The sequence below is a fragment of the Panthera pardus genome, unplaced genomic scaffold (genome assembly GCF_024362965.1).
Source record: "Panthera pardus isolate Hobbes unplaced genomic scaffold, ASM2436296v1 HiC_scaffold_13, whole genome shotgun sequence".
Taxonomy (NCBI): Eukaryota; Metazoa; Chordata; class Mammalia; order Carnivora; family Felidae; genus Panthera; species Panthera pardus.
In genome coordinates this window covers 59,066,958-59,080,150 of record NW_026526688.1, presented here as the reverse complement: position 1 = coordinate 59,080,150, position 13,193 = coordinate 59,066,958, and the positions used below count along the sequence as shown (strand labels likewise).

Below are 13,193 nucleotides of genomic sequence, written 5' to 3'. Positions count from 1 at the left end.
GTTTGCTACATGAATATATTTTGGTTTTTTTTATGTCAATAAGCCTGGGTCTAATGATGCTTAGATTTGAATTCTTGGGTAGGACAGGTAAAGGAATTATATTAATTGTTAGTATCCTTAGTGCTATTATTGATAATAATCTTAGCAGACTATTTATATAACTAAAGAAAACAGTTATTAAAACTTTTTTTTTCCAGTCTTCACCTCACAGAATAAAGACACACTCCAGTGTTCTCAAGAAAGTTGACCATTGTTTTCGTCTCTAGGTTTTATTTTTTTATTATTTATCAATTTGCTAAAAACAGTAACAAAAAGGCTTTTGTAAATAGTTTTACTACAATTTTTTGTTGTTACTCATTCTTTTAAAGAATTAACATTTGACTGACTTGACAAAATCTAAGTTCCTATTCATTAATCTATTCACTTATGCAGTAAGTATTTATTGAGTGCCTACTCCTTGCCAAGAATCATTTGCCAGGAACCAGTACACATAACAACAAGCAAGAAATTCCTGCTTTCACGGAGCTTACACTGAAATAAAAAAAGAGTAGCGATAAACAAGTAAGAAATACACAGTGCATTAGATAGTTATAATGTGAAGAAAAATAAAGCACAATAAAGTAGATAAAACTGTGGGGGTAGGGTTGAGGGACAGTTAAATGACATAGAGTGATCAAGGATGAAAGCTCTATTCATAAATTGAGTTCTGAATACAGATCTGAAGGAAGTTAAGGAGAAAACTACGCAGTCTTCTTAAGGGACAGTCCTTTAGGAAAGGAGAATAGGAAGTAAAAACACATTTTCAGATAAGTGCTTGAAATGTTTGAAGGCAACAAAGTTAATTAGAATGCAGGCTGGGGTTGGGGGTAGGTAGGTAGCAAATGGGGGAGTAGAAAACAAGGCTTGGAGCGGTAATAAGGGCATCAGAGGGCTCTGTAGACCACTATAAGGACTCTGGCTTTTATTGAGTAAAATGAAAAGCCAATGCAAAGTTTCAAGCAGTAAAGTGCAATGATCTGACCTTCATGGTAAAAGAAGTATTAGGCTGCTCAAGTGAGAACAGACTGAAGTAATTTTAGAAGGTGTGAGATCAGCCAAAACATTATAACCAAGGTGAAAGGTGAGGGTGGCTAGGACTAATTTGGTGACAGAATAATGAGGAATAGTCAAGACCACTGCATATATTTTGAAGGCAGAGTCAACAGAACGTGATGTTGGAAGGGTAGTCAACGATAACTCCAGAAGTCTTTGACGAGAACAAATGGAAGGATGAAGTTAGCATTTACTAAATTCAGAAGGGATGTGTGGAGGATGTGCAATCAGCAGTTCAGTTTTACACATGTGAATTTTGAGATGCCTATTAGAAATTCAATTAAAGATGATAAGACAGATGTAAGTCTCAAGTTCAGGAAAGAAGTATTGGCTGCAGATAAAAATCTGGGTGTCAGTTTTCAGATGCTGTCAATTAGAAAGTGAGCATGGCACAAGAGGAAAGATACCCAAGGACTGAGTATTTAAGCATTTCAGCATGTAGAGAGATCAGAAACATGAGGAAGAACTTACCAAGGAGGCTGAGAAAAGCAGTCAATCAGGTAGGAGGGGAATCAGAAAAGTGCAATACTTTGAACTCAAGTGAAGAAATATTTAAAGAAGGAGGGGGTAATCAAGTGAGTCAAAAACTGAGGCTGAGGAAGAAGAGAACTGACCCCTAGACTTAATAATACAAAGCTCACCGATGTCCTTGCCAAGAGCGGTTTTATAACAGCCATGACAAAGCCCTGAGTGGATGGGTTCAAGACAAAATGAGAAGAGAAGAGCTGGAGACAGCATAAACAATGTTCTGGAAAAGTTATGCTGTTAAAGGAAGCAGAGATATAGGGAAGTAGCTGGAAAGAGATATGAGAGATAAGGAAAGGGTCTGGGGTTTTTTGTTGTTGTTGTTGTCGTTGCTTTAAAGAAGGAAGACACAACATATTTGATTGCTAACAGAAATGATTCAGTAACAGGAAAAATATGATGCAGAAAAGAGTATGAGTTCTTTAGTAGGCAAAGAAATAATAAAAAATAGTATACAAATGGCAAGGATGAATTTAAGAAACAAAACAAATGAGCAAAGGGAAAGAGAGACAAACAGATTCTCTGTCTTTTATTTTAGAAACAGACTCTTCACTTTTAGAGAACTGATGGTTACTAGAGAGGAGGTGGGTGGAGGGATGAGTTAAATAGGTAATGGGGATTAAGGAGTATACTTGCTGTGATGAACACTGGGTGTTGTATGGAAGTGTTGAATCCCTATATTGTACACCTGAAACTAATATGCATGTTAACTAACTGGAATTTAAACAAAAACCTTAAAAAAATGGAAGGTTTTGATGGGGGGGGTGGGAGGGTGGGGAGGGTGGGTGATGGGTATTGAGGCGGGAACCTTTTGGGATGAGCACTGGGTGTTGTATGGAAACCAATTTGACAATAAATTTCATATATTTAAAAAAAAAAAAAAAAAGGAAGGTTTGACTCAGATCATACCAGAGACAGATCACTCAAAGTAACAGGATGAAAAGCAGATATTTATAAACAGATATGACTGACTGCAAGTAGTGGTAGTGAGAGCCTGGGAAAATTTTCTTCCAATTGCTTCTATTTTCTCAGTAAAAGAGGAAGCAAGGTCATTTGCTTGAAGTGGAAAACAAGAAGGTAAGAAATAACCATCTAGAAAGTGGGAGAGTAATTAGACTGAGGAAATAGAATAGGATGGCCAGAAGGTGCTCACTTGACATTATTAGTTATAAGTGTAAAGTGAGACCAGTCAGAATAGTTGTATGCTTTCTCCAACCACATTCCACTGCCCAAGTTCAGGCACAAAAGATATGGAGAGTTGGATTTCACAAAGTTAGTTTTTGCTAGGTAATTTGTCATAGTGAAAGACAAGGGCAAGAGAGGTGAGGCTTTGTAAATTATAATGAAAGAATATGGATTTTAAGCCAAAACAGGAAAATAAAAATGAAGAGAGGGACACTGAAAAAAAACAACTAGTAAAACCCATATATCCAAATAGGACAAATAAGTTGTGGAGGTAGAGTCCTTGAGGAATAAGCTGGAAAGACAGGAAGTAATGGTAAGTCATGGGATGCTTATAATTGAGACTATGGAAGAGTTGCTATTATCAACAATGATAAACGTGATGGTATGACTACAGGTGAGAGTTCTAAGGGTGGTGGACAAAATCACTGAAAGAGAACAAATAAAAGACTGTGTACTATTGGAAGGATCATTGTTTTGGATACTGAAATCACCAAGAATTAAGACAGTGTTGGGAAGAGTGACAGGGAGTCAAGTGTTAAACTTTTCAAAAAATGAGGGTCTACAGATGAACCTAACATAGAGGGTTAACAGGTGTATAGTCTGGCAGGAAAAGCCTCAGAAACCTTTGGGGGGTAGTTAGGGAGCAGGGGAGACTCTTGCAGTGAGAAGCAAGGAAAACACTTCCCTCATCCTAGTTCTAGACCCAGCGGTATTAAGGGATTAGAGAGAAAATAGTCACTATGTAAGAAAGTTGTACAATAGTGTGTGCAGGGACAAGCCAGGTTTTAGAGCAAAAAAGGTGAAGAGGTGTAGAACACAGGGATTTTGCTGATAATGTGCAACAGGAGGGCTTTCTGGAAGAGTTTAGGGAGGTATGCAGAGGGTGGGGGTCAGATTAGGTTATGACCAGAGGGAAAAGTCTGGAGTCCAGGGCTTCTGGTGATTACAGAAGAGGAATAAAAGATATGATGGAAATGGTCCATTAGGCCTAGATAAATGTTATACTGAAGGGCAGAAAGGAGGGAGGAAAGGAAGGAAGAGGGAAGGAAGAAAAAAAAACTGGTATGCCACTTATATTGCCCCCCAGCCACAAATTCGCCCTCCATTGTCCTCCTTGTGAGAAGAAAGTGGACAATATAAACACATCTTCTCTGCTTGCTATCATGATGTTAAGCTTTGTCAGCAGACAATGTTGGAAGGACAATGCAGAAGAAAACAGCCTCTATTCCCGATTAGCATGCTTCCTTTCTTCTTGTTCCTGCTGCATGTGGGACACACAGTGACATTTACCCTGTGGGCAGCTGCCAGGATCATTCTGCTGGTGCCCCTGCCAGCTTCCCTGTGAACTTTAGCAGCAACCCCAAGGCCAGCTTCCCACCAAATTCTGCTGGTGACCCAACTGGCACCCCAGCCTACTACCCAAAGAGTTCAGCAACCTCTGGCAACTCCCACCCGCACTCCAAAAGGCTTCCCAGAAGATTCAACGATCCTTCAAGCAGCTCCCCAGTACATTCCACTGGCACTCTAGGCAGGTTCCCAGGAGCTTCATCAGCTCTACAGTGGACAGTTTCATGTCTGCCAGCCTCGGCCTGTGGCACGTCAGTGAACTCCACCATCCAGTGGTTTACAGCCATACCACAACCAATAAAATTTGAATCTCAGCCTTAAGGATGGGACTGGGGAGATCTTCCAAAGTCTATTCCTTCTTTGGGTACTCTGTCTCAGCCCTAGGAAGAGTGGCTGCTTCCTATGATCTCCTATTCCTATATTCTTTAGAGTTCTTTATCCCTTAAAGTTCATTCCCTAAAAATAGTTACTGATTATTTACATTAAACTTCCCTTGATAAAATTATTACGTTTTTTCTCCTGACTGGATGCTGACTTACACAAGTTATTTGAAGACTAACTTACAATAATCATTTGAACTACCTTATGACAGATTTTAACCAAAGTGACTGATGATTCCTACCATGAAGTTTATCTTACAGCAATGTGTTCACATGTGCCTAAACATACATATATATGTATGTATGCATACAGGTGCATATGTAGTCCAAAACAAAACAGGTTTCATATGCCAAAGCATGCAGCTATTGACATGAAGAAAAATGACAAATTCCTGCAACTAACACTGTGTTCTTAGGCATGTCACCTAAATGCTATACGCCTTAATTTTTTCAGATGAAATATTACCAAGTAGGGGTGCCTGGTGGCTCAGTTGGTTAAGTGCCAACTCTTGATTTTGGTTCAGGTCATGATCTTACAGTCATGAAATCGAGCCTGCTTAAGATTCTCTTTCCCTTTCCCTCTGCCTCTCTCCCATGCACGTGGCGGGGGGGGGGGGGGGGGGGGGGAGGGGGCAGCATGTGCTCTCTCTTGCTCTCTCCCCCAGAAAAAAATGTATATTTATAATTAAATACTACAAAGCAGACTATACAGTAACATTCCTTCCAGCTCTATGATTTTGATTTATTTATCTGATTGTGAATTCTCAAATACAAATTTTTCCCACATTTTCAACAAGTGTATTACATGTACTTGTTTTAGGCACAAAAACAAATGCTCTGCTCAGGTTGTTCAAAAGTGATTTCACAGATAACATCACTTTCTCTTTATTGCACCAACTACTTAATATATCTACTTCATGTTTCCTTGTGATTTTGGTAAGTCTTCCTAGTTTTAGAAGACTGATGAAGCAGGGAATAGCAATGTTCTTTAGTAACTTAATGAAAACAATCCTATAAGTATCAAGATAACTGAATTGAGCTGCAATAAAAAAAAAGATCAAATTTAATTTGTTACTAACACAGTTTGTAATATGATCATACCTGTTTATGTTTTTGAAGTGGTTTCTTTTCATGTAATTTTTTATCTCCAAATTTCTTATATGTTAAAGGTACTCCGTATTTAGCGGCAGGCTTTGTAATTTTCTGAGCAGACACAACAGAAGCCAAGCTTTGTCCTGAAGCTGGTCTTTTAGCTACATGGAAAGATACAAAGAGTTTTTTCTAGAGTTCTTTATATCAAATCTTTACTTTCAAAATTCTTCAAGATAGCACTTTTTCATTTTTACCATCATTGACAACATTTGAGACTTTTCGTTAAACATCTTATTCACGCCTTAGCACATGTCAATGCCTTCATTATAAACTATTTGATTCTAAAGCCACTTTTTGGAAAAAAAAATCAAAAGGCCACACATCTCTAAGATATTAAAAATTTCATATTAAAAAAAAAAGCATATCCCTAAAATTGACTGTGAGTGATGACTGTATAAATCTGTGAATATACTAAAAAACACTGAATTATATACTGTAAATAGGTAATTGAAAGGTACAGAATAATTAACAAAGCTGTTAAAAATGTTTTTAAAAGAACACTTACTGTTTTAGAAATTACTTTCAAAATTAGCACATAAACTTTAAGAGTAACTATTAAACACTAACACCATCATTTTGAGCAACATTAACACTTTCTTCATCTATATAATCTGAACAATACAGACCTACAGAAGAACAAAGACTTTAAAACAATTATTATAGCTCAGGGTCTAGTGGAATGGGTACCTTTATACACTAATGGTGGGAATATAAAATGGTGAAACTTTCTGGAGGGGAATCTGTATCAAGAATAAGGTTTATGGACTGCTTTTAAAGAAATAATCAGAAGAGATATATAAAAAGGGTAAGTACTACAGCAATAATGAATTCAATTACTACTGAAACCTAGACAAGGTGAAGTCAATCTTAGAACAATAATAAATTCAAGAAAAATGTTTAAATTGAAGAAATTTAGAGGAAAGTCTACTATTTATGTCTCTCAGAGACATTAGGAACTAAGAAAAGTGAAAGAAACAATTTCCCTCTGAGAGTTCAACGGTAAGATCAAATCAGAACACATATATACAACATCACAACACTGTAACTTGGCTAAATGTATTAACATAACCAAAGAAATACTATGTATACCAGTACACATACTGGCATACATACTGGAAAAAGAGATAAAGTCACAAAAGTGTAAAAATGAAGATTCCCAAGAGAAAAATATTGAATAGTTCCCATTCACACCCAGAAAAGAGGGAGAATTACATCACTGATTTGGTGGTACTTTTCAGGCTCAGTGACAAGGCTACCAGCAGGATAAAGCTTAATATGGGGAGTTGGAGCCCACAAAGTATCTACAGGCCCATCAGCAATACAACTCCTGTTTGAGCCTCATGATATTAAACATTTCATTCATCCAACTGCTCTTACAACAAATTAACTTTCTAATTCCTATGTAGGCTTATCTACATGGAAAGAATGTGCTGACATGGAATATTTTGGTCTTTGTGACAATGAGGCTTTTTGATCAAGATGTGACTTCTCATGAGGCGTGACCTCCAGGAGAGACATGCTGATTCTGCTGTTTGTCTCTTGTGAATTTCGTTTAGAGTGAATTGATTTCCCAGGGACTGACAGTCTCTGCACCCTGAGAAGATGAGTCTAAGTGTCTTTAGTTAGAGGTAAATATTGCTGGCCTTCCTAAGAACACACTGCCATCCCACTTCCAGCTTCCATGGGCTCAGTTTTATAATACGGTATTTTTTTCTAGTAACTGACTCAAACTCAAAATGGAGACACACAAAGCATTATGTTTGAAAAACAATATCCTCTTCAAATCTTACATAACTTCCACTGACTTTAGAAATCCATTCTGGTATCATTCTATGAAGAAGAAATACAGTGTCCTTTGCATACAAATATACGTACACATAGTACATAACCATACCCACAATCTTATAAATATTCTGCTGCTGTTGGCCACATTTAAAAGAAAATTATCCTTGGTAAGGTACCCAACTTCATATTAACTTACTTTTTAAAAATTTTAGAATATGAAGTATTTCTCAAAGAAACATATATTACATAAAGATGTACACCTAAGACATTTTACAGCCTTCTACAACAATCTTAGAACAGCAGCTAAGAAGGACAATTTCAAGATAGATTTCATTAAATAAGGCAGACAAGAAATGGAAATTTTGTTATTAATTCATCAGGAAGTGTTATATATTGTCATCTCTCAAAAATAATTTAAAGATGCATTTCCCCTGAATTAAAGTTATCTACAATTATCCCAACTTATTATACCTACGTATATCTCTAATACAATTAGAGAGAATTACTAATTAGCATTAGTGTATTAATTACTGCAAACATACCTGTTTGGACTCACATTAATTTCACTTACCTGGTATAGGGTGCACTCCAAACTTGGAAAATGTTTTTAGACAAAATTCTTCTGCTATAAGCTTAGATTGAAAGAGGACAAAGAAAAAGTTAGAAAAGATGTTAAGTTGCCAAAACAAGAAACCTATCCATTAATCAGATTACATTTTCTCCCTTTTTCAGTCACAAATATGCTATCAGATAAACTATACTTACTAAACCTAAGTAACCCATTCACCAAATTCATCTCATGCTAATTCCCTTCCACTCTTACAAAATTCTTACATAATTCAACATATATCTCTTTTTACTATTACTAAAATACTCTAATACTTATTCCCTAGCATTCATGAGCATATTTTGAGAACCAAAAATCACATTTCCTGAAGTCATTTTCTCTCACTAAATTTTTTTCCCTCTTTAAGTGGAAAACGATGATGTCAACAAAGATTTAACTCAATTTTCAGTCTGTTTTGTTTCTTACTGGGTGGGGTAGGGGAGAGCAAGTGAATAATTTTCTCTTTAAGAGAAATGAGGCCTCCTGGAGAAAACAGTCCCACAGTAGCAGTGGAACAGAAGCTCCAACAGGCAAAAAAAACATGACTGAGATGGTCATCTGTCCCATTAAGGATTCCCATATAGCAGTTTTCAATCTCATACTGGCAGAAATGGCACCACTGGGGACGTAGTCAATAGTGGAAATCCTCAGGCTCTCCCACCTCAGAATCACTAAAATAGAAATTGTAGCAATGGGACCTACCAATGTCTTCCAAATGATTTTTTATGTATGCTGAACCTTGAGAACCACTTCACCAAAAGATAAATTAAATTAAGTGAAGGTCTGGTTCATAGGCAATTCAGAGCAACTGTGTAAATATATATTCTCTTCTGAACATTTGCATTTTTTCCCTTCCTTTTTCATAGAAAAAAAATGGGTGACTTACGAACTCCAACTTTCCCCAAACTGGGCAAGTTTCTTTCACTGCTTGAATGTGGGTTTTACTTTTTTGTGTGAATGCAATATGAACTAAGAGATGTGGCATACATAATCTGAGAAGATTCTGAAATCTCTATGCTGTGCTATCCAACATAGTTGCCACCCATATGTAGTTATTTAGATTAACAATTTAAATAAATACATCTTAAAATTCAACCCATTGGTCACACTAGGCACATCTTAACTCTTTAATAACCACACATGGCTGGTGGCTACAATAATGGACAATGTATATATAAAATACTCCATCACAGAAAGCACTGTTGGACAGCACCTATACTCCTAATGAAGTAGAGTTTAACCATGATTTGTCAAGCTTCTTCCAGGGTGTGCAAGATTGAGAATTAAGTCCTATTAAACCTTGGCTGATGGTAGATAGAGAAGTAAGAAGAGATTAAAAAAAAAAAAACCCTACAGAATATTATTGTAGTTCATATAAAAAAAGCTCATAAATTGTTTCAAAGTTTAAGCCATAAAACATGTATCATAAACTTTCTCACTAGAATACTGAACTAGTGATATATAGCAGAAAAGAGACCTTAGGAATCAAAGAAGAGCTTTCATGAAAAATGAAATCTAAGTGATATCTAAATAGCAACAAGAAGCTATACATATACTAAACACATACTATCCAATATTCTACTTGTTAATAATCATAATCTGCTTTTTTTTTTCTTTCCATATTATAAATCTTGATATACTAGGCTTGAATATTTTCTTTCATTGCTGGCTAGTTGAATTCTAGTGCTTGACACTGTATGTCCTAACCACTGGTTTTGGGATAGGGTGGGGTGGGGGTCGGGGGAAACTGCAGCAAGATTCAATGAAGTAGTTGCAAAAAGCAATAGTATATTGCATCATAAATCATCCTTGAAATGTTATTTATAACAAAGGAGTATTATAAGACACCTACATTTCAGAGATTTTTGCTATATCCTATATAAGTAACCTTCAATCTACACATTTTAACTGGCTTTCTTGATTAGTAATGTATTCTCCTTGTAGGAATAGTTAAATCCACACCTGTTTTCTGAAAATTATTTGTTCACACAGATGCTCTATTAAGCCAGAGAATATGGATAGTTATCTCATGAGTACATAAGAGTAATAAAACTAGGGGTGCCTGGGTGGCTCAGTCGGTTAAGCATCCGACTCTTGGTTTTGGCTGGGGTCATAATCTCATGGTTTGTGAGTTTGAGCCCCACCATCAGCCTCGTGTTCACAGTGTGGAGGCTGCTTGGGATTCTCTCTCTCCCTCTTTCTCTGCCCCTCTCTTGCTCTGTCTCAAAATAAATAAATAAACTTATTTAAAAAAAAGGCAATAAGGGGTGCCTGGGTGGTTCAGTTGGTTGAGCATCTGACTTCTGCTCAGGTCATGATCTCACAGCTTATGGGTTCAAGCCCCACATCAGGCCTTGCGCTAACAATGCAGGGCCTGCTTCAGACTCTCTGTCTCCCTTTCTCTCTTCTCCTCCCTTTCTCAGGCACACACATACTCTCTCTCTAAAATAAACTTAAAAAATTTTTTTAATTAAGAAAAATGTAATAAAACTATGACTTTGCTAGATATGTGATTTACAGAAGATTTTAACAGGCACCTGGGTGGCTCAGTCAGTTAAGCATCTCACTCAATTCAGCTCAGGTCATCTCACAGTTCATGATATCAAGCCCCACCATCTGGTTCTGCACTGAAAGTGTGGAGCCTGCTTGGGATTCTCTCTGCCACTCCCCCAGTTATGCACCCCCCCAAACAAATAAATAAGCATTAAAAAAAAAAAAAGAGTTTAACAGTGGTCATTTATAACACAGGCCATATGAATACTTAATATAAAATAATTGCAGTTTCAGGAAATTATATCAATAACCTGTGCTAATTGATTTGATATAAATATTTAACAAATCCCATCAAATTAAAATTTTAGTTCAACTCAGAAAGTATTTATTACGCATCTATATGTGAGTAATAGAGAAAAAAATCATGAGTCCACAATCTATTATACATACAAATGCCCACAGAACGGTTTCCAAGAATTATTAAATAGAATATAATCATATAATTTGATACTAATATATTTATATTAGTATAATAAAACAATATATTGATGTTTTATATTGAATATATTGAGCACTTACTACATGCTAGACAGTAAGCAGTTTACATACATTATCATTTTTTTAATTCTTTAAAAAAATTAAAATTTTTTAAAATAACCACCTCATGATGCAGATATGTTTATAATCCCATTGTTTACAGGTCAGTAAAGTAAGGCACAGAAAGGTTTAATAATTTTACAGTTATAGACGGTTACCACAAGGGAGGTAGGTGGGGGTGGGTGAAATAGGTGAAGTGATTAAGAGTACACCCATCTTGATGAGCACTATTGTACAGAATCATTGAATCGCTGTATCATACACATAAAATTAATAACAACACTGTGTGTGTGTTAACTATACTGGATTTAAATTTTTTTTTAATAATAAGTTTACAGCTAGAAACCCAAGAAGACAGAGAGTAGACAGGCAGCTGCCAGGAGTTGTGGAAGAGGGGAACAGGAATTATTGGGCAATGAGTTTGTTCTACAAGGTGAAGAGCTGTGAAGATGAATGGTGGCACTAAATCAAAGTGAAAGTCTATTTAATACCACTAAACAGGGCACTCAATGATGCATTTTATGTTATGCACATTGTACCATGATAAAATAATTGGAAAATACAATAACAGAAACCTGAGACAGAGGGATGGTTTTGTGATATGGTGATTTATATTAAGAAATAAATATTCGGTGTCCGGTTCCTGGCACACAGCTCCTAAAACTCTTAAAGTACCTAAGTGGTTAAGAATAAAGGTATCAAAATCCAAAAAGGATAAAGGTGTCTTTTGTTATGCCTAACAAGCCCCTTTCTCTTATTTTTAATATTGTACTGCATTTTTTAAAATTTTTTTTAAATTTACTAAATCCAAATTAGTTAGCATATAATGCAACAATCATTTCAGGAGTAGATTCCTTAGTGCCCCTTACCCATTTAGCCCATCCCCCTTCCCACAACCTCTCCAGTAGCCCTCAGTTTGGTCTCCATATTTATGAGTCTCTTCTGTTTTGTCCCCCTCCCTGTTTTTATATTATTTTTGTTTCCCTTCCCTTATGTTCACCTATTTTGTCTCTTAAAGTCCTCATACGAGTGAAGTCATATGATTTTTGTCTTTCTCTAATTTCACTTAGCATAATACCCTCCAGTTCCATCCACGTAGTTGTAAATGGCAAGATTTCATTCTTTTTGATTGCCGAGTAATACTCCATTGTATATATATACCACATCTTCTTTATCCATTCATCCATCGATGGACATTTGGGCTCTGTCCATACTTTGGCTATTGTTGATAGTGCTGCTATAAACATGGGGGTGCATGTGTCCCTTTGAAACAGCACACCTTGGATAAATGCCTAGTAGTGCAATTGCTAGGTCATAGGGTAGTTCTTTTTTTTTTTTTTTCCCCTCATCACACTGTGCCACAAACACAAGAGACATTTATTTTATGCCACACTGGGGATTTTATGTTAACAAGGCATGTAGGATCCTACAGGGCAAACAGCATTGTAGAACATCATGAATGTGAAAGTACATGGAATGTTCACAGAACTTAAACATTGAATGGCTCATGAGTTTAATATAATACAGTTTCCTTTTTTTTTTTTTTTTTTTTTTTTTTTTTTTGCTGAAGCATAGGCTTCTGGTTTACAAATATAAATGTCACTGATCATATTACTTCAAGAAAATATCCTAAGTTTTCAATGAGGAGAAAGGGTAGTTCTATTTTTAGTCTATTTTAGTCTATTTTTAGTCTATTTTTTGAGGAACCTCCATACTGTTTTCCAGAGTGGCTGCACCAGCTTGCATTCCCACTAACAAGCCCCCCCCTTTTTTTAAATGTATGAAATTTATTGTCAAATTGGTTTCCATACAATACCCAGTGCTCATCCCAAAAGATGCCCTCCTCAAAACCCATCACCACCCTTCCCTCCCTCCCACCCCCCATCAACCCTCAGTGTGTTCTCATTTTTTAAGAATCTCTTATGCTTTGGCTCTGTCCCACTCTAACCTCTCTTTTTTCTTTTTTTTTCCTTCCCCTCCCCCATGGGATCCTGTTAAGTTTCTCAGGATCCACATAAGAGTGAAACCAT

At 36.4% G+C, this 13,193-nt stretch overlaps 1 protein-coding gene across 8 annotated transcripts in view; it reads right to left on the bottom strand.

Moving 5' to 3' along the window:
- Window positions 1-13,193, bottom strand: part of NEK1 (NIMA related kinase 1) — a 214,403-nt gene that overhangs the window by 154,421 nt on the left and 46,789 nt on the right. For all 8 annotated transcript variants that reach the window (XM_053901128.1, XM_053901131.1, XM_053901130.1 and 5 more), the window contains exons 11-12: window positions 8,038-8,098; window positions 5,631-5,782 (exon numbers count right to left, since the gene is read on the bottom strand). In XM_053901128.1, coding sequence (XP_053757103.1) covers window positions 5,631-5,782; window positions 8,038-8,098 — 213 coding nt within the window. The remainder of the gene's footprint in view (window positions 1-5,630; window positions 5,783-8,037; window positions 8,099-13,193) is intronic.